At 43.2% G+C, this 27,809-nt stretch overlaps 1 protein-coding gene across 1 annotated transcript in view; it reads right to left on the bottom strand.

Annotated features, from left to right (window-relative positions):
* Window positions 1-2,513: 2,513 nt before the first annotated feature.
* TTC23L (tetratricopeptide repeat domain 23 like) overlaps window positions 2,514-27,809 on the bottom strand; it is a 114,128-nt gene continuing 88,832 nt past the window's right edge. The window contains exons 10-12 of the mRNA XM_029579026.1: window positions 24,840-24,989; window positions 21,320-21,402; window positions 2,514-2,703 (exon numbers count right to left, since the gene is read on the bottom strand). Coding sequence (XP_029434886.1) covers window positions 2,685-2,703; window positions 21,320-21,402; window positions 24,840-24,989 — 252 coding nt within the window. The 3' untranslated portion in view covers window positions 2,514-2,684. The remainder of the gene's footprint in view (window positions 2,704-21,319; window positions 21,403-24,839; window positions 24,990-27,809) is intronic.

The raw sequence follows: 27,809 nt of genomic DNA on the forward strand, positions 1-27,809 counted from the left end.
CTATAATGTTTGCTCTGAGACAAGTGTTAAATTTCAGACCTTAGCTGGTATGCACACACTAGCACATGGAAGAAAGTATACTGTGCTATTTCATACCATCCACTATTAATTAATTTGTATATAACGTTCCCTTATTTAAATGCTGAGCAAAGCAGCTAATGTATCAGGAGACCAATTTAGTATGCATGCTAAACCATTATTAGACAATTAGTTTTGTGCATTTTAAATGGGCTTAACATGCACACCAAGCTTTAGCACATAGGCCCCAAGTGATGTTTCAGAGAATGTGATATGAAATTGGGGTTTTTGTGTTATACTGCATAGTTAGAATACAAATCAGTGCCTTGGCTAAGTAAGCCATAATATCCCATTGATTAGAAGATTTTTAAAGGAACCAGTAATTTTGGCACAAATGGAAATACCTTTAGAAGTCCTCTGTCCTAGCACAATGAATCTTTCTGTATCCTGACCCAGGATGTTGGTGGGAATATCAGGTCCTGGTGGAGTTTAATGTACGGCAGGAAGAGGTGCCATACATTCTTACTGTGAAAGATTTAAAACAAAAATCCTTCTGTGGAGGATCAGAATCAACAGTCATTACCAGAAGCAAAGTCATGAAATGAGAAGGACCAATGTTATGATTTCATTTTATTCTCAATCTGATAAAGATGGCATCTTGGAATTAGTTCAAAAGGAAAAATACCTGATGTATGAGAACTGTGTTCCAAATATTAGGGATGTGAATCGTGTCCTCGATCGTCTTAACGATCGATTTCGGCTGGGAGGGGGAGGGAATCGTATTGTTGCCGTTTGGGGGGGTAAAATATCGTGAAAAATCGTGAAAAATCGAAAAATCGCAAAACCGGCACATTAAAACCCCCTAAAACCCACCCCCGACCCTTTAAATTAAATCCCCCACCCTCCCGAACCCCCCCCAAATGACTTAAATAACCTGCGGGTCCAGCGGCGGTCCGGAACGGCAGCGGTCCGGAACGGGCTCCTGCTCCTGAATCTTGTTGTCTTCAGCCGGCGCCATTTTCCAAAATGGCGCCGAAAAAATGGCGGCGGCCATAGATGAACACGATTGGACGGCAGGAGGTCCTTCCGGACCCCCGCTGGACTTTTGGCAAGTCTCGTGGGGGTCAGGAGGCCCCCCACAAGCTGGCCAAAAGTTCCTGGAGGTCCAGCGGGGGTCAGGGAGCGATTTCCCGCCGCGAATCGTTTTCGTACGGAAAATGGCGCCGGCAGGAGATCGACTGCAGGAGGTTGTTCAGCGAGGCGCCGGAACCCTCGCTGAACGACCTCCTGCAGTCGATCTCCTGCCGGCGCCATTTTCCGTACGAAAACGATTCGCGGCGGGAAATCGCTCCCTGACCCCCGCTGGACCTCCAGGAACTTTTGGCCAGCTTGTGGGGGGCCTCCTGACCCCCACGAGACTTGCCAAAAGTCCAGCGGGGGTCCGGAAGGACCTCCTGCCGTCCAATCGTGTTCGTCTATGGCCGCCGCCATTTTTCGGCACCATTTTGGAAAATGGCGCCGGCTGAAGACAACAAGATTCAGGAGCAGGAGCCCGTTCCGGACCGCTGCCGTTCCGGACCGCCGCTGGACCCGCAGGTTATTTAAGTCATTTGGGGGGGGGTTCGGGAGGGTGGGGGATTTAATTTAAAGGGTCGGGGGTGGGTTTTAGGGGGTTTTAGTGTGCCGGCTCACGATTCTAATGATTTATAACGATAAATCGTTAGAATCTCTATTGTATTGTGTTCCATAACGGTTTAAGACGATATTAAAATTATCGGACGATAATTTTAATCGTCCTAAAACGATTCACATCCCTACCATATATATCTGAAGGTAAGCGGTGAAAGATTTCTGTCTTTCCAGGAGGAATTTCTGAATGTGTCTAGTCTAAATCTGGCAAAACTCCAAGTAGTGTCATTGACTATGCTGAGGGAAAAGCTTTATTATTATACGGTATTATTATACGGTAAAGGTATTTTCATGAATGGGTCTATTAGTGGTAGAAAGAGAACAAATTGTGATTAAAAAAAAGAATATATTTGATTGGTTATCTGATGCAAAAATGTAATGCTTTGGGACAAAAAGGTGAAATTACTTCTTACCTGATAATTTCCTTTCCTTGAATTAGGGCAAGCTACTCCTCACCAGTGCATTGTGCTCTCCAACCAGCAGGTGGAGATGGAGAACAATGATTTATATATATAAAAAAGCAGCTAAATTGAATTCTGAAATTTCCCCAAGTGCTGCAGCCAGCAGAAATGCTATTGAATATATATCTTAAAGATGAAAAGACACTAGATAATATTTTAGGAAATAAGGACATTTATCCCATCTGTGTAATTCTGCAAGGTAACTGCAGAAGGGTTTCCCCTCCCCATATACTGTGGTTATTTTCTTGTAAACTCCCATTTACAAAGCATAGAAATCTTATAGATTCAATTACAGGGCAACATATTTGCTTTCAAATTATGAATTATTTTATTACTGATCAGTACAAACAGATATCTCCTAGATTTCATTATTAATAAGACATTTCCAGAAAAATTAAATTTAAAAAATGTAGGATTGGGTGGATTATCAACACTATTTATAAAATAATAATAAAGAAACTTAAGAAAACTTTTATACTCAAAAAAATACAAAAATATTGACCTATTGTAATGACATCAGGATCCTCCTTGAGATCTAAAAAACAAAACAAAACAAGATATTAACAATATTTGGATACCAAAGGAGATCTTTTAAAACAAAATAACCAGCAGCGAAGTTTTACAGGCTGATTCACAAAAGCACAGTACTGCGATCATGTGCAATATTTACCACAGCTTCTATTAGTTCTAATGGGCCTTATTCAGTAGTAATGTACTTATCACCTGTTAATGCATGTTATCTCGGTAAAGGTATTTTCGTGAATAGGTCTATTGGTGGTAGAAAGAGAACAAATTGTGATTAAAAAAAAGAATATATTTGATTGGTTATCTGATGCAAAAATGTAATGCTCTGGGACAAAAAGGTAAAATTACTTCTTACCTGATAATTTCCTTTCCTTGAATTAGGGCAAGCTACTCCTCACCAGTGCATTGTGCTCTCCAACCAGCAGGTGGAGATGGAGAACAATGATTTGCTGACATCCCTCTCATATAGCTCATCACAGACATTAGCCAGCCAGTATTTTTCTTCAAAAGCCAACTGTGCACACTAAACTGCCTAAACATTATTGTATCCTACCAATAATCATTATTTGAAAAGGAACGTTCTTCCATTACTTAATTATTAATTTTTTTTTTAAACATAATGGAAAGGAAGGGACTCAGCTCCACCACCAAGTCGCATCGTAAAACTGTAAAACAAATATCGTATAACGATAAGGTAAGAAGTATTTTCACCTTCCTCTTCATCCGGGCAAGCCAGTCCACACCAATGGGATGCATCAAAGCTATTCCCCAGAAGTACAGGAGGCTGCTTGAAGACCAAGCAGCACTGCCCTAGCAAAGGACGAATCCTCCTGCGCAGCCAAATCTAATCGATTGTATGTGGCAAACAAATGCAAAGACATGGCCACTCTACAGATCTCTGCCAGAGAAAGCAAACACAATTCTGTCCAGGAAAGCACCTGCGCCCAGGTTGAATGTGCTCTTATCTGATTCAGAAGAGGCTTCCTGGCATCCACATAGGCCACTGTCACCACTTCCTTAACCCACTGAGCCACTGTGGCACGAGAGGCTGCCTCCCCCTTCTTCACTCCTCAGTGAAGGAAAAAGAGCCGATCTGTTTTACAAAAGACATTGGTAACGTCTGGATAATACAATAAATGCCGCCACACATCCAATGGCCACAATTTCCTGAATTTCTGTCCATCCAAATCCCTATATAAGGATTGTAGAAAAACTGACTGATTCAAATGGAAATCTGAAACCACCTTCGGAAGAAAGGCAGGTACTGTCCTTAATTGGAGTCTATCCGGCATAATAACCAAAAAGGGTTCTCTACACAACAAGACTTGCAATTCTGAAATCCACCTCGCCAAACAAATAACAATCAAACACCATCTTCAGGGTCAACAACCGTAAACAAATACTCCTCAGAGGACAAAAGGTCGGGCCTGCCAAAAAGAGAACCAGATTCAAATCCCACAAAGGCACTGGGAAATGCAAGAGGGGTCTAAGGTGTTTCACACCCATCAGAAATCTAGACACGTCTGGATGTGGCGGGGCCTCCATTGTATGCATCCCTGATAATATGCTATGGTAGCCATCTGCACCTTGAACATGTTCAAGCCTAAACCTTTAACTTAGACCTTCCTGAAAAAACTCCAAGATCAAAGGAACAGATACTGAAGCAGGAAGACAAAAGTGGCCCTGACACCAATGTTTAAAAACCTACCAGACCTGGATATAGGCCAAGGAGGTGGAAGATTTTCATGCCTGCAAAAGAGTTTCCACCACTGCACCCAAATACCCTCAGTTCAACAGTCAAGCCCTCTCAAGGGCCAAACCATAAAACAAAACAGATCTGGATTGTCATGAAATACCGGACCCTGCCACAGAAGCCCCCTGTGCAGAGGGAGTTGCCAAAGATCCTCTGCCAGCAGATGACAGAGATCTGTGTAGCATTCCTTTTCCTCTTGCGCCGCCGTCCTGCACTTCTCCCTCGGCCCGGGGCGGCCCTCCCCTCGCGATCGGCGTCGGCCCATCGGGCCCAGGGGAGGTGGACCTGCGACAAGCCTCTCGCGAGGCCTCCGAGGCGATCTCAAAAAAAAAAAAAAAAGCGGCATTTAAAATCGGACGGCAGAAGGAATAGAAATCAAAAAAGGAAGGGAACCGGTAAGCCCGCCCCGGAAGCCCCGACACCTCCCACGGCTCCCCAGAGCCCTTTAAAGGGCTGAAACGGCTCCGGGCGTACACTTTTCCTCTTGCACCACTGTCCTGCACTTCTCCCTCGGCCCGGGTCGGCCCTCTCCGCGCGATCGGCGTCGGCCCATCGGGGCCAGGGGAGGTGGACCTGCGACAAACCTCTCGCGAGGCTTCCGAGGCGATCTCAAAAATAAAAAATAAATAAATAAAAAAAGCGGCCTTTAAAATCGGACGGCAGAAGGAATAGAAATCAAAAAAAGAAGGGAACCGGTAAGCCTGCCCCGGAAGCCCCGACGCCTCCCATGGCTCCCCAGAGCCCTTTAAAGGGCTGAAACGGCTCTGGGCGCCACGTGCCTGGCGTCGCGCTCCTAAGGAGCGCAACAAAGGGGCCTGCCCCTTTGTGCACCCCTTCGTGCGCACCAGCACATAGAACTAGAAGCCACCCACGCTAACTCCTTCTGTTATTCCACCCTCTCCTTAATCTAAGCGTTCTACATCAGCTCTCCTCAAGCATTCATCCAGCCACTCCAGCATCCTGCATTCGTCCAGCCACTCCAGCTTTCGTCCAGCCACTCCAGCTTTCGACCAGCCACTCCAGCTTTCGACCAGCCACTCCAGCTTCCTGCATTCGCCCAGCCACTCCAGCACTTGCAGCAGTATCTCTACTCCCACGCAATACAGTTCCCATCTTCTGCGCCACAAAGATGCACCTTTGCACTATACCCACAATCTGGAACAAACTCAGAAAGTACACAAAACCTGCATATCATCACAATGCACGACAACAAAGGCTAATCCCAATAATGATATCGCCTATTACACAAATCCTAGGTCTCTCTCTGTTTACTTTATCTCTATTCAACGCTCAATTGCTCTCCAAAAATTGCACATCCTCAACGATTATTTTATAGAAGTCAACCCTGATATCTGTGCAATCACAGAAACATGGTTAAAACATACAGATACTGTACTAACAAACCAGCTTCCCACTCAATCTTACGATCTCTTTTCAGTCCCCAGACCCAAAAAAAGAGGTGGAGGGCTCCTCCTGGCAGCAAAAAAAGGACTAGGCATAACCTTACAACATACTAACACCTCCACCAAACTAGAATTCTCCCTCTTTAAATCTGAACAACTCCAATTAGCCCTCATCTACGCCCCACCAGGAACCTTAGAATCAGACCCCTCTCCTTTGATCGAGCTTATAGCCAAACACATTAACGCAGACAAACCCGCAATAATCCTAGGAGACTTTAATCTGCATGTGGACGCTTCTCCACAATCCATCAACTGCGTAACAGTTCTCTCCTCACTCAATCACTTGGGTTTTACTCAAATTGTCAACAGCCCCACCCACAAGGCAGGCCATATGTTGGACCTCATCTTCATTAACGATAGCTTTACCATCTACTCCAATCCCACCTGCTCTCCAGTTCCCTGGTCAGACCACCGAGTCATCTATATGACCCTTAAGATCAACAATCCACCACCTCAAGTCTCTACCAAATCCACTATCCATTTCAGGAAACCATGTTCACTAGACCTACTCAGCGAAAAGATATCCGAAGCACTAAATTAACTAGACCTCACAGACGCAACCACAGCAACCACCTCATGGATCAATCTCAACAATAAAATTGTGGATCAAATCTGCCCAACTTCAACCAAAATCATACAACCCACATTGGATAACAGAAAACCTTGGTTTACCCCTGAACTTAAATCCCTCAAGCAAACACTAAGAAATAAAGAACAAAGCTGGAGAAAAAAACCCAACCACTTCATCACTTGCTATCTACAAATCCCTTCTCAATACATATAGGAACGCCATCCTTAGAACCAAGAAAGACTTCTACGCAAAAAAAATCCACAACTTCATTTTTGACTCAAAAGCACTTTTCTCCTACGTCTCTTCACTTACCAAACCATCTCCTCCCACCATTCCAGACCACCAAGCACTCAACAAAGCCAACAAACTCGCTAACTATTTCAAGACAAAAATTGCCAACCTTACCTGTTCCCTCACAACCAACAGCCTCCCCACTATACACCATCTCATAACCCTGCCGCAACAAAACGCTAGTCTCGAGTCATTTGAGCCCACCTCTGCTCTTGAGATAGAAAATACCCTCAAGAAACTCAAACCATCCTCCCACCCATCAGATCCATTACCAACAAATCTGCTCATCGCCATCCCGAACACCATCTCAAAACCAATTTCGGAAATTATTAACATATCTCTTTCTCAAGGCCTGGTACCTAACCAGTTAAAAATGGCAATCCTCAAACCTCTGCTAAAAAAAAACCAAACGCCTCTCCATCGGACCCAGCTAACTTTCGACCAATTGCAAACTTACCTCTCATTGTCAAATTGATGGAGAAAATTGTCAACAAGCAACTGTCAGAATATCTTGAAGATCATAACATTCTGTCCCCGGCTCAGTACGGCTTCCGCAAATTCCTAAACACTGAATCTCTCTTACTATCTCTCACAGACACCATCCTCTAATCTGGAGAAAAAACAATCCTACCTGCTTGTTCTTCTTGATTTGTCTGCAGCGTTTGACACGGTAAAACACACTATACTTATAGACCAACTAGCCAACATAGGCATCAAAGGCTTAGCTCTCAGTTGGTTTCAGTCCTTCTTGAGCAACAGATTCTATAAAGTCAGGATAAACAACAATGAATCCCATCCAGCCCTTGCAGATCAAGGAGTCCCTCAAGGATCTTCACTTTCACCCACCCTCTTCAATATCTACCTCCTCCCTCTCTGCCACCTACTCGCAAACCTTATGCTCACCCATTACTTCTATCAGATGACATACAAATCCTTCTCCCGATTACAGAATCCCTTCAAAAAACTATCACCTACTGGAATGACTGCCTTCAGCCAATTAAAGAAATGCTCATTATCTCCCATGACCCCCTCACCATCTCATCAAGCTCCTCTCAATCAATAAATTCAAATAGCACGTTCTTACCTGACGTCAGGGATGTTGGAGCCTGGCTAGACAACAATCTTAACCTAAAAATGTTTATAAACACTACCACAAAGGACTGCTTTTACAAACTGCAAGTCCTCAGAAAGCTAAAACCCCTCCTCCACTTCACTGACTTCCGGCTAGTACTCCAATCCATCATACTATCCAAGCTCGATTATTGCAACTCCCTTCTACTCGGTCTCCCCACAAATTCTATCAAACCCTTACAGATGGTACAGAATGCCGCTGCCAGAATCCTCACTAACTCTAACAAAAGAGAACATATCACTCCAATCCTTCGTAACCTCCACTGGCTCCCTATTAAACACAGGATACGCTACAAAGTTCTCACAATCGTCCACAAAGCGACACACAAACTTGCTCCTATCATGTTAAGCACACAACTTCAACCTCACACATCTTCCAGACCAATTAGAAGCGCATACAAAGGCACATTGTATGCCCCGCCGGTAAAATCATCTTTGAGCAAACGAGCACTATCTTCAGCAGGCCCTCACCAATGGAATGTGCTTCCCCACAATCTAAGACTTGAACCAAGTCATCAGCAGTTCAAAAAAAAGCTAAAAACCTGGCATTTCCGCCAAGCCTTCCCAGACACTTAATGCTGCCTAGATGCTATGATAAACCCAATTAGGGGATACCTCATTGAATTATCCTATTATGACTTTTCTAACTGCACTATGATTTAGAGTTCATACGTTTCTTGTATTTATATTTATACTATACTATGTTTAATTTGTAATTTGTACTTTGCTCTATTGTTCTAATGTTCTATGTAAAGCCCCTCCCCTTTTTTGGGTATTTCACTGTTATATGTAAACCGGAGTGATTTGTATTTCATACAAGAACATCGGTATATAAAAATTAAAAATAAATAAATAAATGGCGTGTGTAGCCAATCTGGGGCCACCAGAAGCACCAAGCCTGCATGCCACGCTATCTTTTGTAGTAATGGATCATAAGAACATGCCATACTGGGTCAGACCAAGGGTCCATCAAGCCCAGCATCCTGGTTCCAACAGTGGCCAATCCAGGCCATAAGAACCTGGCAAGTACCCAAAAACTAAGTCTATTCCATGTTACCATTGCTAGTAATAGCGGTGGTTATTATCTAAGTCAACTGAATTAATCGTTCAAGAACTTATCCAATCCTTTTTTAAATATAGCTATACTAACTGCACTAACTACATCTTCTGGCAACAAATTCCAGAGTCTAACCGTGTGTTGAGTGAAAAAGAACTTTCTTCGATTAGTTTTAAATGTGCCACATGCTAACTTCATGGAGTGCCCCCTAGTCTTTCTATTATCTGAAAGAGTAAAAAAACGATTCACATCTACCCGTTCTAGACCTCTCATGATTTTAAACACCTCTATCATATCCCCCCTCAGCCGTCTCTTCTCCAAGCTGAAAAGTCCTAACCTCTTTAGTCTTTCCTCATAGGGGAGCTGTTCCATTCCATTTATCATTTTGGTAGCCCTTCTCTGTACCTTATCCATCGCAATTATATCTTTTTTGAGATACGGCGACCAGAATTGTACACAATATTCAAGGTGCGGTCTCACCATGGAGCGATACAGAGGCATTATGATATTTTCCGTTTTATTCAGCATTCCCTTTCTAATAATTCCCAACATTCTGTTTGCTTTTTCGACTGCCACAGCACACTGAACCGATGATTTCAATGTGTTATTCACTATGACGCCTAGATCTCTTTCTTGGGTAGTAGCACCTAATATGGAACCTAACATTGTGTAACTATAGCATGGGTTATTTTTCCCTATATGCATCACCTTGCACTTGTCCACATTCAATTTCATCTGCCATTTAGATGCCCCAATTTTCCAGCCTCACAAGGTCTTCCTGCAATTTATCACAATCTGCTTGTGATTTAATTACTCTGAACAATTTTGTATCATCTGCAAATTTGATTACATCACTCATCGTATTTCTTTCCAGATCATTTATAAATATATTGAAAAGTAAGGGTCCCAGTACGGATCCCTGAGGCACTCCACTGCCCACTCCCTTCCACTGAGAAAATTGTCCATTTAATCCTACTCTCTGTTTCCTGTCTTTTAGCCAGTTTGTAATCCACGAAAGGACATCGCCACCTATCCCATGACTTTTTACTTTTCCTAGAAGCCTCTCATGAGGAACTTTGTCTAATGCCTTCTGAAAATCCAAGTATACTACATCTACCGGTTCACCTTTATCCACATGTTTATTAACTCCTTCAAAAAAGTGAAGCAGATTTGTGAGGCAAGACTTGCCCTGGGTAAAGCCATGCTGACTTTGTTCCATTAAACCATGTCTTTCTATTTGTTCTGTGATTTTGATGTTTAGAACACTTTCCACTATTTTTCCTGGCACTGAAGTCAGGCTAACCGGTCTGTAATTTCCCATTGGAAAATTTCCCGGTGGAAATGCATATAGTAACTTTCCCCGTTGCCAAGACTGAACCAACACATCCACTCCGAGTGCTAGAATATCCTGGGTCTGCCTGTAAAAGCAATCCACTTTCACGTTCTTGCGGCTTGCCATCAGATCCAGAAAGGGCCAACACCCCATCATTCCACAATGAGTCAAAATGCTTCAGGGTCCCAGTTCCCCATCCCCTGATTCCAACTTATGACAACTGAGCTAATCCGCTCACACATTGTCAACTCCTGCTATATGAGAAGCCAGCGGAAGAAGAAGATCCATTTCCTGAGAGACTTGCTGACTTCGAGTCTCCCTTTGATGATTTATATAGGCCACCACTTTTCCTTCCAACTTGGCCTCGAACTGCAGAAAGGCTAGCCGAATTGCTCAGCATCATTTTAGGTGCAGGCCGTCCATTGCCCCTATCATGTATGTGACAGGGGCCGGCCAATGGCACTGGTAGCCCCCATCACATGGTAGGGGCTAAAGGCCACCAGCACCATTTTGGTAGGTGGCAGCCAATTGCCCGGGATTGGCAGATCATTCCTGGGCCCCCCGCTGGACCACTAGGGCTGGGAGGGTGGCAGCAGGGTGAGGCGGGGGCTGGGCAGAATTTTGAAGGGGCACTTTTTGCCCCTTCAAAATTCTGTCGCCTGAAGCGGCCGCCTCACCTTGCCTCATTATAGAACCGTCCCACCTACCTCTCGTGAGCGGCGGCGGCAAAGAGGATTGGAGATTCGAATCCCCACTCCCTTTGCCACTGCCTCTCGTGGCCATGGCTCGCAAGCGGCGGCGGCGCTCCCTAATGGTCGGCACCCTAGGCCCAGGCCAAGCTCGTCTAGTGCTTTCTCTTGCCCTGCTGACTAGCACAATTAAAATCAGACTTGTTTTTTTTATTACAGTTTTTGAGAAGCAGATCTGGGTAAACTGATGGTTCCGAATAAAGTGCTAGAGGGTCTGGGTGAACTGCTGATTCCAAGTACACACGCAAGTAAGTATTTTCAGAGTTGTACTGCATACTTTATAAAATAACTTGCCTTCATATCTAATTCTGGGTTACCATATGCAGATTGTTACAGTAATTATGCACAGTTTTTAAATTTATTTCTAATTTCATCAGCTTACAAAAACATAAGTTTCTGAGAGAAACACTTAGTACAAGAGTAAACAGAAATACAAGAAAAAAGAAGCAGATATAAAAGAACAGAACAAAATCCATCTTTCCCAAAATACTCAACAAGGGGGGACCATAAAAACAAGATACAAAACTAAAAGAAACTAACAAAATACTCAATTTCTAAACAGCCAAAACCAATTTTATAGAGATACTATACTGTTAGATCTAGCGCTGGCATCTAGAAAAAGTTTCAGCTGGTTCTGGCTCATAGAAAACATACTTCTTGCCCTCTCATTTAACTTCACATTTACAATGATGCTCCTAAGCAGGTCATGTCCTGCATTTTACCAAGAAAAGACTTGTGCCTAGTCTGAGTGGCTTTGGACACATCAGGAAATAATGCTATTCTATGACCCAAAAACAGATTCTGTTTAGCCCTAAAAAAAATTGTCAAGATTTAGTTTTTATCTGGTTCAAATTCAAATACCAAAACTCCAAAAGAGCCCCAATAAACTCAGCAATCTGAGATAACTATACAAAAACCAAAAAATCACACCACAATGTTCCTCAGTATAGTATCTTTTACGTTAAATTAGCTATTTATGTAGGATATGAATGAATAAATTAAATAAAAGTGGACCAGAAGGACATACAACTTGTCTGTTTTTTCAAAGTTGTTCCCATGAAGGTCCTACATAAATAGCTAATTTAACGTAAAAGATATTATACTGAGGAACATTGTGGTGTGATTTTTTGGTTCAAATACAAATACTACAAACTGAGTAGCCCTAGTTGACATTTCTACTTGAGACTCCTATAAAAAGGCAGTAAGATTAAGGCTCTGTTAAAAATTCAACACCTGGTGAAACCTCAGCATCAAAATTCTCCAAAAATTTGGCAAATAAAATGCCTGAACAACTGGAAGAATAGATTCCAATAGTATCTTTAAGAATTATTGATAAAATTTCTAAAGCAAATCAATGGATGTTAGTAGAATAGATCTACAAAAGTTGATAAAATGAGGTTAGTTTGCTTAACATAAACAGGGTTCGCTGTAGTCAGCTGGATGAATTAGCCATGACACATGGGGTGATGTCATCTGATGGCACCGAACAGACCCTGCTTTCTTAGCTTATAAAGCGTTTGCTCTAATGAGCATGTTTGGGAGTTCCTGCATGGGTATTGCCTCGTGAGCCCATCAGTCAATTTTAGAGCTAATTCTAGCTAGATAGTCAACTCTTGAGGTACATATAGTCTTGCTTTTCTTAGAGAATATAATAGGGAAATCAGAATAAGTCCCAGCATGCAATGGGGTAAAATCAGACCTGGATCAAACTGTCCTGAAAATCTGGAGCCAGTTGGCAACCCTAGGGAGGGCATGTCCATGACTGTTCCCTAGTTTTGTTTATTTTTAAAGAGGAAGGCCTCTGGGGTCTCTGGGAGTGAGCCTTTGGTACAGAGAGTCTTAGCTCACTTAGAAAACCATGTTTTGGAATCTTTTTGCTCCTTCAGATGGGAATTTTTCCACCCTCCTCATCTCATGTTTTAATTTCTCCTTTGCATACGAAAGGATCTTTGGTTGAGACAGGGGATCATTTTACTGGGAAGGGGTTTTGGTAAGGGAATGGGTTGTTACCACATGTTTATTTTTTTTCTATTTTTTCAACCTATTTTTTAGGCTGTGCCACCTCAACAGGTGTCAGGAGGATGGGCAGGGGTCAAGAGAGTTAATAACTAGGGAGGGGTGTTTACTTGGACCATCTGGCCTTAAGGACAATGGTGACCCTGGTTGAAGGAGCCACCATCGTGTGTTTTTTCTTCCCTCCCCATTTTTTTTTTTATCATGGATTTTTTCCGAAAAAAAAAAAAAATCACACTAAAAGGGTTAAAATATTTTTCCAGAGAGGGGCAAAATATTGTGAGAACACCCTCGAGATATTTTACCCCTCCTGTTGTAAAATATCACAGCATGATAAAGGACCTCCTAAATTTGCAACACTGCATTTGAAACAACGAAAGCTGTAAAGATTTTTAATCAGTTTCACCATTTATCAGCAAAAGTTATGTTGGAAACCAGCCCATTTTTACTGCTGCTGTGATTGTTAGTGCTGTTTGCGATGAACATTTAATTTGGGACTTATTAAATGCAATAAACAGGTTCTAGAAGATTATTCTTCCCCTGCTCAGAGAATTGTGCGCTGTCAGACAAAATCAATATCATGGGAAGAATTAAACCTTAAGAGACTGTGTTTCAGGTGTGGGTTCTGGGACCTTATCCGAGATTATCAGCCCAGGGGTTATACTATTATGGAAGAACTGCGTATATGAGAGCAATGTACCAATGCCTCAAGCTCATTGACTCTTCTGGCTAACTTGATCACAACAAGGAATAATACTTTTCATGTGACAAATCTCAAAGAAGCCGATTAATGACTCAAAGAGTGGCTTCATAAGCTGTGCTAGAATGACATTAAGATCCCATAGAATAAGTGGTTTGGCCACCGGAAGTTTAGTATGCCATAAATCTTTCATAAACTTTGACACTAAAGGATGAGTAGAAATTAGCTTACCTTCTACTTGAACATGGTACTCTGCTATGGCACTGAGGTGCACCCTAAATAACAAGGTACTGAGTTCTGAAGGGGAAAGACAGAGCAAGAACTGAAGCAGCTCTTGCTGCTTTGCTGACACCAGGACAAAAACTGTTTCCATTTTAAACTGTTAAGTCCTCCTGGCAGATGCCAATATGTCGTCCATTTCCTTGGGTAAGGAAAGTATGTGATCAGTGAGCACTCAACATCCAGGTTGTCAAGTTGATGGAGAGAGGAAGTTCAGATGATATAGATGTCCCTCTTCTTGAGTCAACAATAATGGATCAGCCCCTAGAGGGCTAGGGATGGACAATTATACTAGGTATCAGAACCACACTGGTAGGGCCATGCTGATGCAAAGGTAGCAGACCTTGAGCACTTTTTGCAGTGAGCTGGCTAATAGCAAAATTGGTGGAAAATTGTAGATGAGAGCTCATTGCAGTTGAGCAAAAAAAGACCCTGAGCAGATCTGAGTTTGCCTGGAAGAATGGAACAAAATATTTCCACCTTTCTGTTTTCCTCTGTTGCAAAGAGGTCGATGGAGGGATGTCCCCAAAGTCAAACAGCTTGTCACCTTTTAACTAATGTAGGGACTATTTGTGAGAATGAAACACACAGATGAGGTGATCTGTCAACGTGTTGGAAATCCCTGAAAAGCAGGTTACTTGCAGAACAACTCTAATTTACGATGAACAATGCAGCTTCACATCCTTGTATTTCTTTTTGTTTAATCTTCACCTGGCGTACCCTCTTCTCTAACCTATGAACTACTTCAACTAAGTTTTAACCTGAGAATGAAGTTCAGTTAGAGTTCATAAAACAAATTCTTTTACTAAGGGATTTTTCCAAACCAATAACAATCCAGTATTACTGCCACAAGTTTGAGTTTCTGAATGCCAAAGGTTAATCAAGGAAAATAGTTCAATCCCTCCATCTATCAGTGGAACCAGGACATTAGCCAAGGGTTCTCCACCACCCAGCTAAGATAAGGCAATTTCATCCTTCCTCACCTCTGCTGTATAATTCTCACTCCAAGCACTTCTTTTAATACTGGTGGTACTCAGCTATGAAGACTAAGTGAGATGTCAGTAAAATTCAAGTCAGATGTAGAAACATCAAGACCATTCTTTCCCAAACCCATATCCATAGGCAAAGAAATTGCAAACCCCTCTTAATTGGGAAGAGGGAATGGGAAAACCTGACTCTGAAAGAAGATCCTTAAGTAGTCCTTCCTTTTCTTACTTGTTGAAACTAGACTTCAAGATGGGAACCAATCCTCTAATAAAAAAAAAAAAAAAAAGCACCAGGAGTTAGTAAACACTGTTCACCAATCAGAGACTCATACCTCTTCTGCTGTCTTCTGCTCTTAAAAAAAAAAAAGATTTTTTACCAAAGGGCATGGGACTTGAAACCACTGGTCAAGCTTTGATGACATCGGGGTGGGGGATGAGTCCTGACGTCCCATCTATTTCCCGAGACACCTGAAACACAGTCATACTGATGTACAAGAGACTTCCCCTCATTCTCCTGGAGCAGACGATTCCTCCCCCCCCTCCCCCCCACCTTTTTTTTTTTTTTTTTTTTTTTTTAAATGGTTAAAAGTATGAGTGTTCCTGCAATACAAATATATGAGCATATTTTAACAGCTGAAGAACAAATGGCGATGCAACCTCTGGATGCCGGCCAACAGGATCAGCAGCAGGAGAGATAGAAGACACCTCTGCTGCTCCCAGGGGGGGCTCATTTCTCTTTCCTCCATGCAGTCACTGGCAGTTCTTGCTGCAAGGTTGAAACCTCCATTCTCGATTGGCCCACATGCAAATTTAATCGTCTTGGTGCCAACCTGTTTAAGGGCTATGCTGCAGGTGGACCCTTCCACGAGTGGGCCTGGCATTGAAAGGCCATGCCAAAGGGCTCATCCCTTTATATGGAACTTCGAGAGCAGCTTCAACCTGTTTTTCATTCCTCCCAATTTGATTACATTTGGATGGAGACAGGCATGACCCTTGAATAAAGTTTGTCTTATCCCTTACTGCCACCTAAAGCCTCTTTCCCCACCCCTGCAGCACCCCCCAAATCTTCAGCTACTTCTTTGGTTCTATCCAACCCTACTCCATCTATTCCCAGGAACATCCTTTCCTTGATTTTTTCCCTTGAGGTCTCCCAAATTCTTCCTTGCTTTGTAGCTCTCCTCTCCTCCACCATGATCTGCTGTTAACTATTTTCTATCCCATTTCCCTTCTCGCTCCATGCTCTCTGCTGTCTGATTACTACTCAGTGTTCTGTCAAGTGCCTAACCCCATCTTCTATTCAGATAATAACTGGTTGAGATAAATACTCTCCTCGCTGTTCTTATCACTCCATAATTCCCCTCAAGCCTACAATAGATTGATCCATTCCTATACACTCTCAATCAAAGACTCCAGCCTGAACAATCATCTTCTTAATTTATTTATTTATTTATTTAAATTCTTTTAATATACCGATGCTCAAGACCAGGTCTTATCGTACCGGTTTACAATGAACTAGGGGGAAAAAACCAGTTAACAATGGAAGCAAGAAATTACATTATAACAGGGAATGTGGAACTTGGTAGTTAGAGGAAAGGATAGGTTAAACAATTTCTAACAGGAGAACAAAGCAAATAAGCAGAAACGTAAGTGCTTAATTCCCCTCAAGCCTACAATAGATTGATCCATTCCTATACACTCTCAATCAAAGACTCCAGCCTGAACAATCATCTTCTTAATGCCAGATCCATCCATAAGAACTTAGATTCACTACATGACCTTCTCACAGATTACTGCACTGATATTCTGTGCCTAACTGAAACTTGGGAACATGAAATAGACACTCTCTAGTTCATTCAAGTCTGTCCACAGGGTTACTCTTTTGCCCACTCTCCCTGCCAAGGCAAGCATAGTGGAGAGGTGGCCTTTCTTGTCAGCAAATCCCTTGGCCTGACCATTTCCCTTACCAGGAAACTGGATAGGAATGAAACCCTGCTGGTTCAATCAAGTACCTATCCTTAATGAGAGCTCTGTTTGGTATACCATCCACCTCATCAGAATGCTAAGGCCTTCCAAGTACTCCTAACAATAATGGCAGATACTATACTTGAGCACCCGAGGAGTATCATTTCGGGTGGCTTCAATATTTATATGGACCACCCACATGCATCAAATTCAGATGCCTTCTTATCCTCACTGCAAGCTCTGGACCTCTCCTGGTTTGTCAAGGCCTCTACGCATGAAGTAGTCCATACTCTCGACCTAGTCCTTGTACTATTGACACTCCTATATAAACTATTAATCAAATTCTCTCAAATCACCTCTTTGTCATCAACAGACCATTACCTGATCCATTTGGAGCGGAGGTCCAACAGAGCTGATCAAACCTACTTCCCACCTATACCCAGAAAGTTTACTACAGGCAATTCTTGAACAGTCTAAAGCTACTCCCATTGATAGTACCACTGATAGAGTAAGCGCTACCTTTACCTTAAAGGACCTGTGGAACTCTGCCCTCAAGAAAGCTTTGTATGGACTTGCCCCTATGAAGATCATTACAAAGAATCCAATCCCATCCCCTAATTCACCTAATAACTAAAGGAATTAAGAAAATTAGAAGAATACTGGAACATTGCTGGTGAAAATCAAAATCCTAAGTGAACAGAGATAACTGCAGAAGACATCAGACAACCTACTGCATAGCAATCTCCGAAGCAAAAAGGTACTATTTCTCTAATACAATCTCCCAAGCAAAAAAATCACCTACAGATCTCTTCCACATCATCAGGAAGCTCATTTTATTTATTTATTTTATTTTTAAAATGCACATTCTGCTCATATCACATAGTTCAAGGTGGATCACAACCAATAGGAATTACTACACCCCTACCTCCCTCTCTTGACACAGTTAGCTACGGCAATAAATTAGCCAAATTCTTTACTAGCAAGATCAGCAGCATCAGATCAGAACTTAACCCTTCTCACCTCTGATCTCCCAATACATATGGAGCCAACCACATCCTCACATTTGCTTGCCTCCTTCTGCCCACTACCTCTGAAAGAAGTAGATAGTCTCCTCACAGGCCTCAAGTCCTTTACAAGGGCATGCCGAAAAAGTTTATTTGACAATTGCAGCTTATTCAAGATGCTTCAGCATGGACCCTGCTCAATACCAGAAAATTTGATCTGGTCATTCATCTCCTCTCCTAAAATCTCTTCACTGGCTCTCAATCTTCTTCTTTTTTTTGGAAACATGCCCATCCAAATTCCGAGCTAACCTCAAGACCTGGTTATTCAAACAAGCGTACCCCCAATAACCTCTGCCCTGCTTCCCTTTTCATTCCTAACATGCCAGCTCTTTGAGTACCTGTATATTTATCTGTCACAACCTCTGTTATAACTGGTTTGTTATTGTAGTTGCAATCTCAGTGACAACTTCTTCTATTGTGATGGTGGCTGCAATTTAATTTCAACCACAATTACTATTGAACATCTATTGCCTCTGTTATCTCTTAGTGTTGGATTTTATTGCTTGGTTCACTTTCTTCCTGTACTACGTTTTTTGTTCCTGTTTATCCTATGTATCCCCCCCTCCCCTGTTCAATGTATTTTCCCTCCTTACTGTTATAATGTAGACCGATATGATGTTGCCACGAATATCGGTATAGAAAAGTTTATAAATAAATAAACAGATTTAAATTTTTATTGGCACAATCAATATAAACATTCCAATAACTTTGAACATTGATGTGATAAGTACTCAAATTGCAATAAACTTTGAACATATTACAGTGGTGCCTGTTTCTTTTCTTTCCCCATTTCCCCCCCCCCCCTCACCCCCATGGTGCATACTGACTCCCATTTTTTAGGTGCGTGTTATCTCGTCATATCAATGGGGTTCAACCTCTCCCGTCTCCTGATTCTTGGCCAGGATTGTCCTGTCCTTACCTTCCTCCTGGGGCTCTGGTATAAGTAGTTTCTTTTTTCCCCAATCAGAAATAAACTCCTTGTTTCCATAAACCAAAGACTCCTTAATAAACCTTATACCAGAGGAGAAAAGGTTCCCAAATTAATACTTGCCTCACCATCTTATCTTGTTGCTGAGCTCTAAGACAGTACCAATAATGCATTTGCCAAAGTCTGTGCGATACAGAAATAACTGTTGGCAGCCAATCTTTTTTTCCAGTGTGCCGCGAGCTCCTGCCCAGCTGCACTGAGTACTTGGTGTATTAGGGTCCGTTTCATCGCTGCCCATGTGGCTGGATAGGCGGATAGCAAGTAGATCTCCTCTTTTGCATCACCTTCAAACTCCTGCTCCTGGCTTATAAGGCACTCAAGAATCTTGCTCCTCCACTACCTATGCAAACCTCTCTCTGTATACATTCCCTCTCTGCCTAATACTTGCCTGGTCGTACCTGCTCCCAGGGAAAGTGGCTCTCTAGCACAAGAAAGAGAATTTTGCTGGCTATATCCCATCCCTCTGGAATCCCTTGCTGCTGGACATCAGGCTCACACCTAATCTTTTGACCTTCAGGAAAAACTGAGACATGGTGTTTGTAGAAGTTTTTGGTCTGTGTACTTGGACTCTAGCTCTGCCTTCCTAAATCCTTAGCCACCCTCCCCCTCTCAATTCTTCCCCTTCTTCTCCCAGCTGCTAGTATGTTCTGCTCCTGGATGCCCTGTTAACTAAGCTTCAAATCCTGTAGGCCACACCGCCTCTCCCTTTCCAGAGTGGATCCATCTTATTTTACTGCTGAATGATACTGTATTTCCTATTTGATACTGTCCTTACTGCTGCTGATAGTTAAGCCTAGCTGCACTCACCTGTTTGTATTGCCTTGAGCCAAATTTCTTTTTTGATATGACCCTGCTACTGCTAGCTGTTATACCTACCTCACATTGCCTCATGCACCCCCTGTGCTTTTTAATTTCCCTGACCTTGGTTTTGTTTGATGGTCTCTGTTGGTCCCTTTTGTGTAAAATGCTTTTCTCATCCATTGGCAGAGCATGAAATAGTCAATGATGATGACGACTGAAACATATGATGCACGAGCACACATGTACATGTTTGTTGGCCCGTGCCAAGGGACCTGGATATTTTATAACATACATATAAAATAGCCTGACCGCGCATACATCGTGCAATTTTAAGTGGATGCGCACCACTGCATGCAAATGCTGCTTCTATTGCATAAGTGGGGGCATTTTAATAGACATGCGCACTGACACCATTACCAGTTTTCCCAGTTCGCCACATAAGGGACAGGACTTCCAAACCAGGGGCGGTTCTATAACGAGGCAGGGTGAGGCGGCCACATCAGGCAGCAATCTTTAGAAGCGGCAAAAACTCCCCCCCCCCCCAAACTCCTCTAGCGGCTGCCTCACCCTGCAACTAAAACAACAAAGGATCCATGGGCCTCCGGTGGATAGACCTGTGGGAATTCTGTGCTACTGTGAAGTGCAGAATAACCCCCTGCACAGCAGGGGTCTCCTCCAGCTCGCGGCGAAGATGAAGGCCCTGGCGTGCCGCGAGCAGTGCTCACCCGCTCACAGCAAAGACGACTCCAGTGTGTGTGTGTGGGGGGGGGGGATGACAGAAGGGGGCGCCAACTCATCCCTCGCCTCAGGCAGCAGACTCCCTTGGGCCACCCCGTTTCAAACCCCCCTAGTTTAGTAGCCTCCCTTTTCCCCGTTAGCCCTGACCTTCAAAATCCTGATCTACCTAGAATTTTTTGTTTACAACTTCCACGTCCATCCATCGTAGATGTAAAGTTACGTGGCAGGGGACCCCGGTGCGCACCTATGTGCAGAAGTATTTACATGCTAATTTGAAGTTGAAATCCAGGAATGCCCATGCCCCGCCCATTTATTTATTTATTTAAACTTTTCATTTGTGCGCGCAGCAGGAGATAGATACTCGCATACCCGGGCAGCCTTTAAAATATGCTCAGCACACTTCGCCCCGACTTGTGCGCATATCTCCCAGTTTTGGGGTGCCAGACTTTTAAAATTCACCTTTGTGTGTGTACTTTCAGGGCAGAAATATACAGCATTTTATAAACTATGCAGCTCTTGCTGCATAAATCTCCACATGCCCACTTATGCATATAAATAGTGAACCGTGGATAGTTTTGAAGGTGCAGCTGATAGAGAATCCTAGTATAACTATAAACTCAACCCATCTGAATTTAAAAAAACAAACCTCTTTGCTATGTTAAAATGCACTGCAAATTTGTCATGCTATTTTGCTATTCGAGGAGGGGCTTCACGCTCTATACAATGAGTTAATGATTTCCAGCTTACCTCTGTAGCATGTTCAGTAACTCCTGCGTTTCCTTGGTTTTCTTGTGCTGAGAACCATACACTACGTTTTGAATCTCCAAACACTGCATATCAGAACAGAAAAAAAAATAGATAAAAAAGAAAAGTGGAGAACAGGTGAGGTCTATGCAGTAAACATAACACACTAAGGCCATTTAACACAAGCTAAAAATAGCTTGCTATGCAATAACAGCATGGTGTGAACTCTGAACCAGGGCCAGAAGATATTAGCATGAATATGCTACAATTAGCATGTAGGAACATATAATGGAGAAATTACTTACCTAATAATTTCGTTTTCCTTAGTGTAGACAGATGGACTCAGGACCAATGGGTTAAGTGTGCTCCTGATAGCAGTTGGAGACGGAATCAGATCCCAATCCAACGTCAGCCCACACACACCCATGCAGGAAGCCCTGCCCTTCAGTATTCTTCTCAAAAAGCAATTGTGGATATATGTGTGTTTGAGTAACTTGATTAATTTGGCTAACTTGATTAACTTGGACTGGTTGAATTTATTTCCAACTGGAGACCGCCAGTGCACTCAACTGAAAAACGCAGACACCCGGCAACTATGGGTGTCTTAACTAGAGGGAAAGCCTGGCTTACCCGTGCTTGTCTTGTTCTCGGGGATTGTCACCCGAGGTTTCCGGATTTTGCAGCAGCCGTGGGCGGGATACTGAGTCCATCTGTCTACACTAAGGAAAACAAAATTATCAGGTAAGTAATTTCTCCATTTCCTAGCGTGTAGCAGATGGACTCAGGACCAATGGGATGTTCAAAAGCTACTCCTGAACCGGGTGGGAGGCTGCCCGTGGCCCACTTAGCACTGCCCTTGCAAATACTGTGTCCTCCCGGGCCTGAACATTCAGGTGGTAGAACCTCGAGAAGGTGTGAATGGAGGATCATGTCGCCGCCCGACAGATCTTGGCGGGTGACAGCATCTTCGTTTCTGCCCAGGATACTGCCTGGGCCCTTGTGGAATGGGACCTGACTTGTAGAGGTGGAGGCGCTCTGTTTTATTCACCATTCCCTTCCTAATAATTCCTAACATTGTTTGCTTTTTTGACTGCTGCAGCACACTGGGCCGACGATTTTGATGTATTATCCATGATGCCCAGATCTTTTCCCTGGGGTGATAGCTCCTAATATGGAACCTAACACAGTGTAACTACAACATGGATTACTTTTCCCTATATGCATCACCTTGCACTTGTCCACATTAAATTTTATCTGCCAGCCTGACAAGGTCTTCCTGCAATTTATTACAATCCGCTTGTGATTTAACTACTCTGAATAATTTTGTATCATCTGCAAATTTGATTACCTCACTCGTCTTATTCCTTTCCAGATCATTTATAAATAGATTGTAAAGCGCAGTCCAAGTTAGATCCCTGAGGCACTCCACTGTTTATCCTTTTCCATTGAGAGAATTGACCATTTAATCCTACTCTCTGTTTCCTGTCTTTTAACCTGTTTGTAATTCATGAAAGGACATCGCCTCCTATCCCATGACTTTTAGTTTTCTTAGAAGCTTCTTATGAGGGACTTTGTCAAACGCCTTCTAAAAATCCAAATATACTACATCTACTGGTTCACCTTTATCTGTGTTTATTAATCCCTTAAAAAAAAATGAACCAAATTTGTGAAGCAAGACTTCCCTTGGGTAAATCTGTGCTGTGTTTCATTAAACCATGTCATCCTACATGTTCTGTGATTTTGATCTTTAGAATAGTTTCCACTATTTTTCCTGGCACTGAAGTCAGGCTAACTGGTTTATAGTTTCCTGGATCGCCTCTGGAGCCCTTTTTAAATATTGGGGTTACATTGGCCACCTTCCAGTCTTCGGGTACAATGGATGATTTTTCTTTGATGTTTTATGGGGCCTTTAGGATAAGTGAGCTGATTGCCTGTGCAAAGGTAACCACAGGGTATCTGATGGGGGTCTTGCAGTAGAGGATATACCGGTCTATACCGATACAGTCCAACTTTTCATAGGAAGGTCAAAAAATGACCAGCGCGCAGCGGGTAGGTGGGTTACTTTGTATCCAGCTGACGTGGCAGCTATATGTCCAGTCAGGGCAGAGCATAATTACTTAGGGATGCACCCACCCGGGAATGGCCCCTTATTGAAACATCTGGATGGATCTGCACTGTCGTGTTACCAGTTCATTAGTATGTTCCATAGAGGGTTAGAAGCAATAGGGGAGGAGCCAAATGAATAGCACACTCACTTCTTCAGAACTGGTGCAACATCATTTGCGAGCAGCAGAAGGCTAAGAAAGGCACAGATCAAGGCCGTAGGGCTCTGGCAGTCCAGCAGATACAAATCCTACATCCGGCACAAAAAACAGTCCTCCTAAGAATTGGCATGGGGCTGCTGGAACATTTGCTAACTTTGCTCACCCTAATGTTGGTTTTGTTATTTACTGTAGACACTTCTCCCATTTTCACTAAAGTGCTATGCATCCAAGGCAAAGAGTGCCGGCAAACAGATGGGCATACCATGGAGCAAAGCCAACACCTTTTGGCTAGGCAATAGAGGAATGAGGTGGGAGCCAAGTAATACTGGCCATCCTTCAATATGCCACAGAGCTTACATGGCCGGATATTATCTTTCATTTGCCCAGCAGATATAGTAGGAGCCAGTTTCTGAATTCACATATACTCAAGAAATGTGCTTAATCTTTCTAGGATTTGAATCCAAAAAAGCAGATGGCCTCAAGCATTTTCTGTGTCATTCATACGAAAAGACAAACAGGCCGATACAGTAAAAATCGCAGGAGAGCGGGCGAGCGCCCACTCTCCTGTGCGCGCGATACAGTAAATTAATTTATTTAAATTAGGGTCCACAGTAAAAAGAAGCACTAGGGACACTAGCGCGTCTAGGGCCTCTTTTTGGACAGGAGCGGCGGCTGTCAGTGGGTTTGACAGCCGACGCTCAATTTTGCCGGCATCTGTTCTCAAGCCCGCTGTCAGCCATGGGTTCGGAAACCGGACGCCGGCAAAATTGAGCGTCCAGTTTTCAACCCGCGGGCCCATTTAAAATATTTTTTATTTTTTACTTTTTTTTTAACTTTTGGGGCCTCCGACTTAATATCGCCATGATATTAAGTCGGAGGGTGCACAGAAAAGCAGCACTTCCCCGGCGCCAGAAGAAATTAATGCCTACCTTTGGGTAGGCGCTAATTTCTTAAAGTAAAATGTGCGGCTTGGCTGCACATTTTACTTACTGTATCACGCGGAAATGACTAATAGGGCCATCAACATGCATTTGCATGTTGCAGGCGCTATTAGTCTCGGGGGGGTTGGACTCGCATTTTCGATGCGCTAGCTTTACCCCTTATTCAGTAAGGGGTAATAGCGCGTCAAAAACGCGCGTCCAAATGCTGGTTAACAGTGCACTCCGTTGGAGCGCACTGTACTGTATCGGCCTGAAAGTGACAAACATGTAAGCTGGGCAATATACCTCATACAAGAAAAAAGTTCAATAAATAATTACCTTCTTCAGTAATTTGTAGGCCTTTCGCATTTTACCCTCTGCTAGACAGATGCTGCCCATGATGTGCTGAATTTCAGCCATTTTCTCACTGAAATCTACATCTGTGTTTTCCTCAGACTTGAAAGAATCATTCAGCAAATTATAAGCCTCCTAGGAAGATGAAAAAGACCAAAAGATGTATTTCCAAACGAGTATATCTATTTTCTTTTACTATTAGGTTTAATGGTGTAATTAGGAAACCTGAGCCCACAAGACAAACCAAGATACTAAGCCTATGTTTCTGAGTTGAAACAAATATTTTGTATTAAGACAGTAGTGGTGGGGAAAGGGAGGAGCCATATAGTTTTTTGTATGCAGTTCCCCCTGCCATTGCAGTGATAACTCCCACCTCAGTAGCAACCTACCATTATCCTGTCCCTCCCCCTCCATGACCACAACACCACCAGCACCTTCTTCAAATTAAAAAAAATAGTATAAATGCCAGGAGGCTCCTCACTTGCATAGTAGCTCTCGGCAGATTTGCCAACTCCTGAAAAATGTTTTTCCTGTTTTATGGGCAACTTTTTTTCACTGAACAACAGGACTGATAGTAAAAACAATTTTTTTTCAGAGGGAAGTTAAGATGCCTAGCAGATTGCCAGATACTGTGCGAAGGAGGGAGCCCTTCCAAAATTGATGCCTCTCCTCTCCCGGTGGGCCTTTCTTCTTATCTGGTGGTCTTGGTCCCTTTAAATTGATGAGTGGAGGCCTCACATGTCACAAGGAGCTGAAAAAGACAAGTGGTCTTTTTTTCGCTGCAGACCAAAGTGACAGCCAGAAGACAGGATTTATGGGCAGCCTTAACCAACATTATGGACTGTACAGACAGGTTCACTTTTTAGCTTTTTTTTTTTTTTTTAATGGGCAGCCTGTGAATTTACGGATGGTTGGCAACCCTGTGTCTGGCAGTCTCTCCTCCTGTGTTACATGAGGATGTTTCTAGGTGCCCTGTTCTCTTTTGCTTTCTTCCACCATTTCTCTTTCTTCCCTTCACCTTCCTCCCTATTCTCTCTCTTTCTTTTACTTCTGCTGTATGTTAACAGCATCAGTGATGCAGAGTGAGCAGCTGCAAGAACAGGCAGGAAACATTTCTCCTTGCACCTCCCGTAGTTAGGGTGGCCACCCATTCAGGACTGTTCTGGAGTCTGCAGGAATTTGCAAGCAGAACTTGAAAAATTCATAGGAAATTCTCAAAAAAGAATACTAAATGTTGAATCAGATTTATGTTCTTAATAACTTCTCATTGGTTTCATATATTTCTATTTTTTGATACTGGAGGTCCATATTCAGTAACTGTCTGGATACTAAAGTTAGCCGCAGTCTTGCCATTACCAATCTGACTCTAAAACTGTGGCGCTCTTGGCAGCCATCTTGTCCACCTAGCGTTTCCACCAGCTCTGAAATAGCAGGGATATATGTGCGCCCAGAAAAAGTAGGCGGGAAAGGGGCAGGGCATAGGAATTCCAGAGGCGGGGCCAGCAATGACGCGTATAACTCCTAATTTTCCTCAGCCAGCACACGTATGTTACACGCATCACTTTGCTACAGCTACTTGGTAGGCTGGTAACAGTCGGGAGGGAGGGAGAGAGAGAGAATCCTTATAAGGCTCAGTCTGATATTCTATATATAGACCATTGTAAGAGGATACTTTGATTCGGGGTGAATTTTCGGGAGGTGGGTTGGGGGGGTGGTGTTACAGACACATTCAGAAGTATTCTTTGTAAAATTGACATCATAAAATAATTTTGGACCTTATAAATGATGAAAAGGAACTGTTTTGTACAAATCAACTCCTCTTGTTAGAGGAGAATCAATTGCAGACAGAAGGAAGCAAACTGGACAGACCAGATGGGCCTTAATTGCGCTTATCTTCGGTCATATGCTATGTTTATATGTGACATACAAATACATATGGGGGGGGGGGTAAGATTTTCTCCATAGTCTATTAGGAACATTCCAGCAATGGCAGGCTCCAAGGGAGAGTTGGTCAACTGGGAGTGACAGGTGGGCCCATCCCTCAAAGGGCGAGTCAGTGTTTGGGATACCTACAAATAGTGACTCCATGAGTCACTGAGGGCAGTCAGGAGTTTCTTGTTAGCTTCAGATAGGCATTGCCAAAGGGCTGTAGTTGCAGTTGGATAGTTTTTTGCAAGTTGCTCGCATATTAGGGGTGCCTGTAGCTCAGGATAAGACTGAAGGATCGGTGACTCAGCTCACCTTCTTGGGTATAGAGTTAGACTCAGTGGCCACGGTGTTGCATTAGCCCTTGGAAAAAGTGGCTAAGTTAAGAGGTTTGGTGCAGCTCGTGTGGAAGGCGATGAAAGTTACTTTACAACAGATGCAGTCTTTAATAGATTCTCTCAGTTTTGCTTGTCGGGTGATTCCGATGGATTGTGCTTTTATCCGTAGGCTGTCTGCTGCTACTGTTGGGGTTAGGGTGAGTCATCATTTTATTCGAGTAACATGGAGGGTGAAGGATGAGCTGGGGGTATGGGAAGCGTTTCTGGAGCCTTTCAATGGTGTTTGTATCATGCAGGAGGAAGAGGTATCAAATCATGCCCTAGAGCGTTTTTCGGACACCGCAGGGGCTTGCGGTTTTGGGGTTTATTTCCAACACCAGTGGTGCGCCGAGCCTTGGCCAGTGGCGTGGGTGGCGAAAGGCCTCACTAAGAACATCACTTTTTTGGAACCGTTTCCCATTGTAGGGGTGCTATTTATTTGGGGTGGGAAGCTTAGGAATAAATGAGTGATGTTTTGGTGTGATAACCGTGGAGTTGTTCAGGTTATTAATAGGCAGTCTTCCAAATGCATGCATGTGTCGGCTCTACTGCATGAACTACTATTCCTTTGTTTGCACTGGAATGTTAGTTTTACAGCTCGGCATGTGCTGGGAGAGCAAAATTTGATTGCGGATGCCCTTTCTCGTTTCAA

Source organism: Rhinatrema bivittatum, chromosome 1, assembly GCF_901001135.1.
Source record: "Rhinatrema bivittatum chromosome 1, aRhiBiv1.1, whole genome shotgun sequence".
NCBI lineage: Eukaryota > Metazoa > Chordata > Amphibia > Gymnophiona > Rhinatrematidae > Rhinatrema > Rhinatrema bivittatum.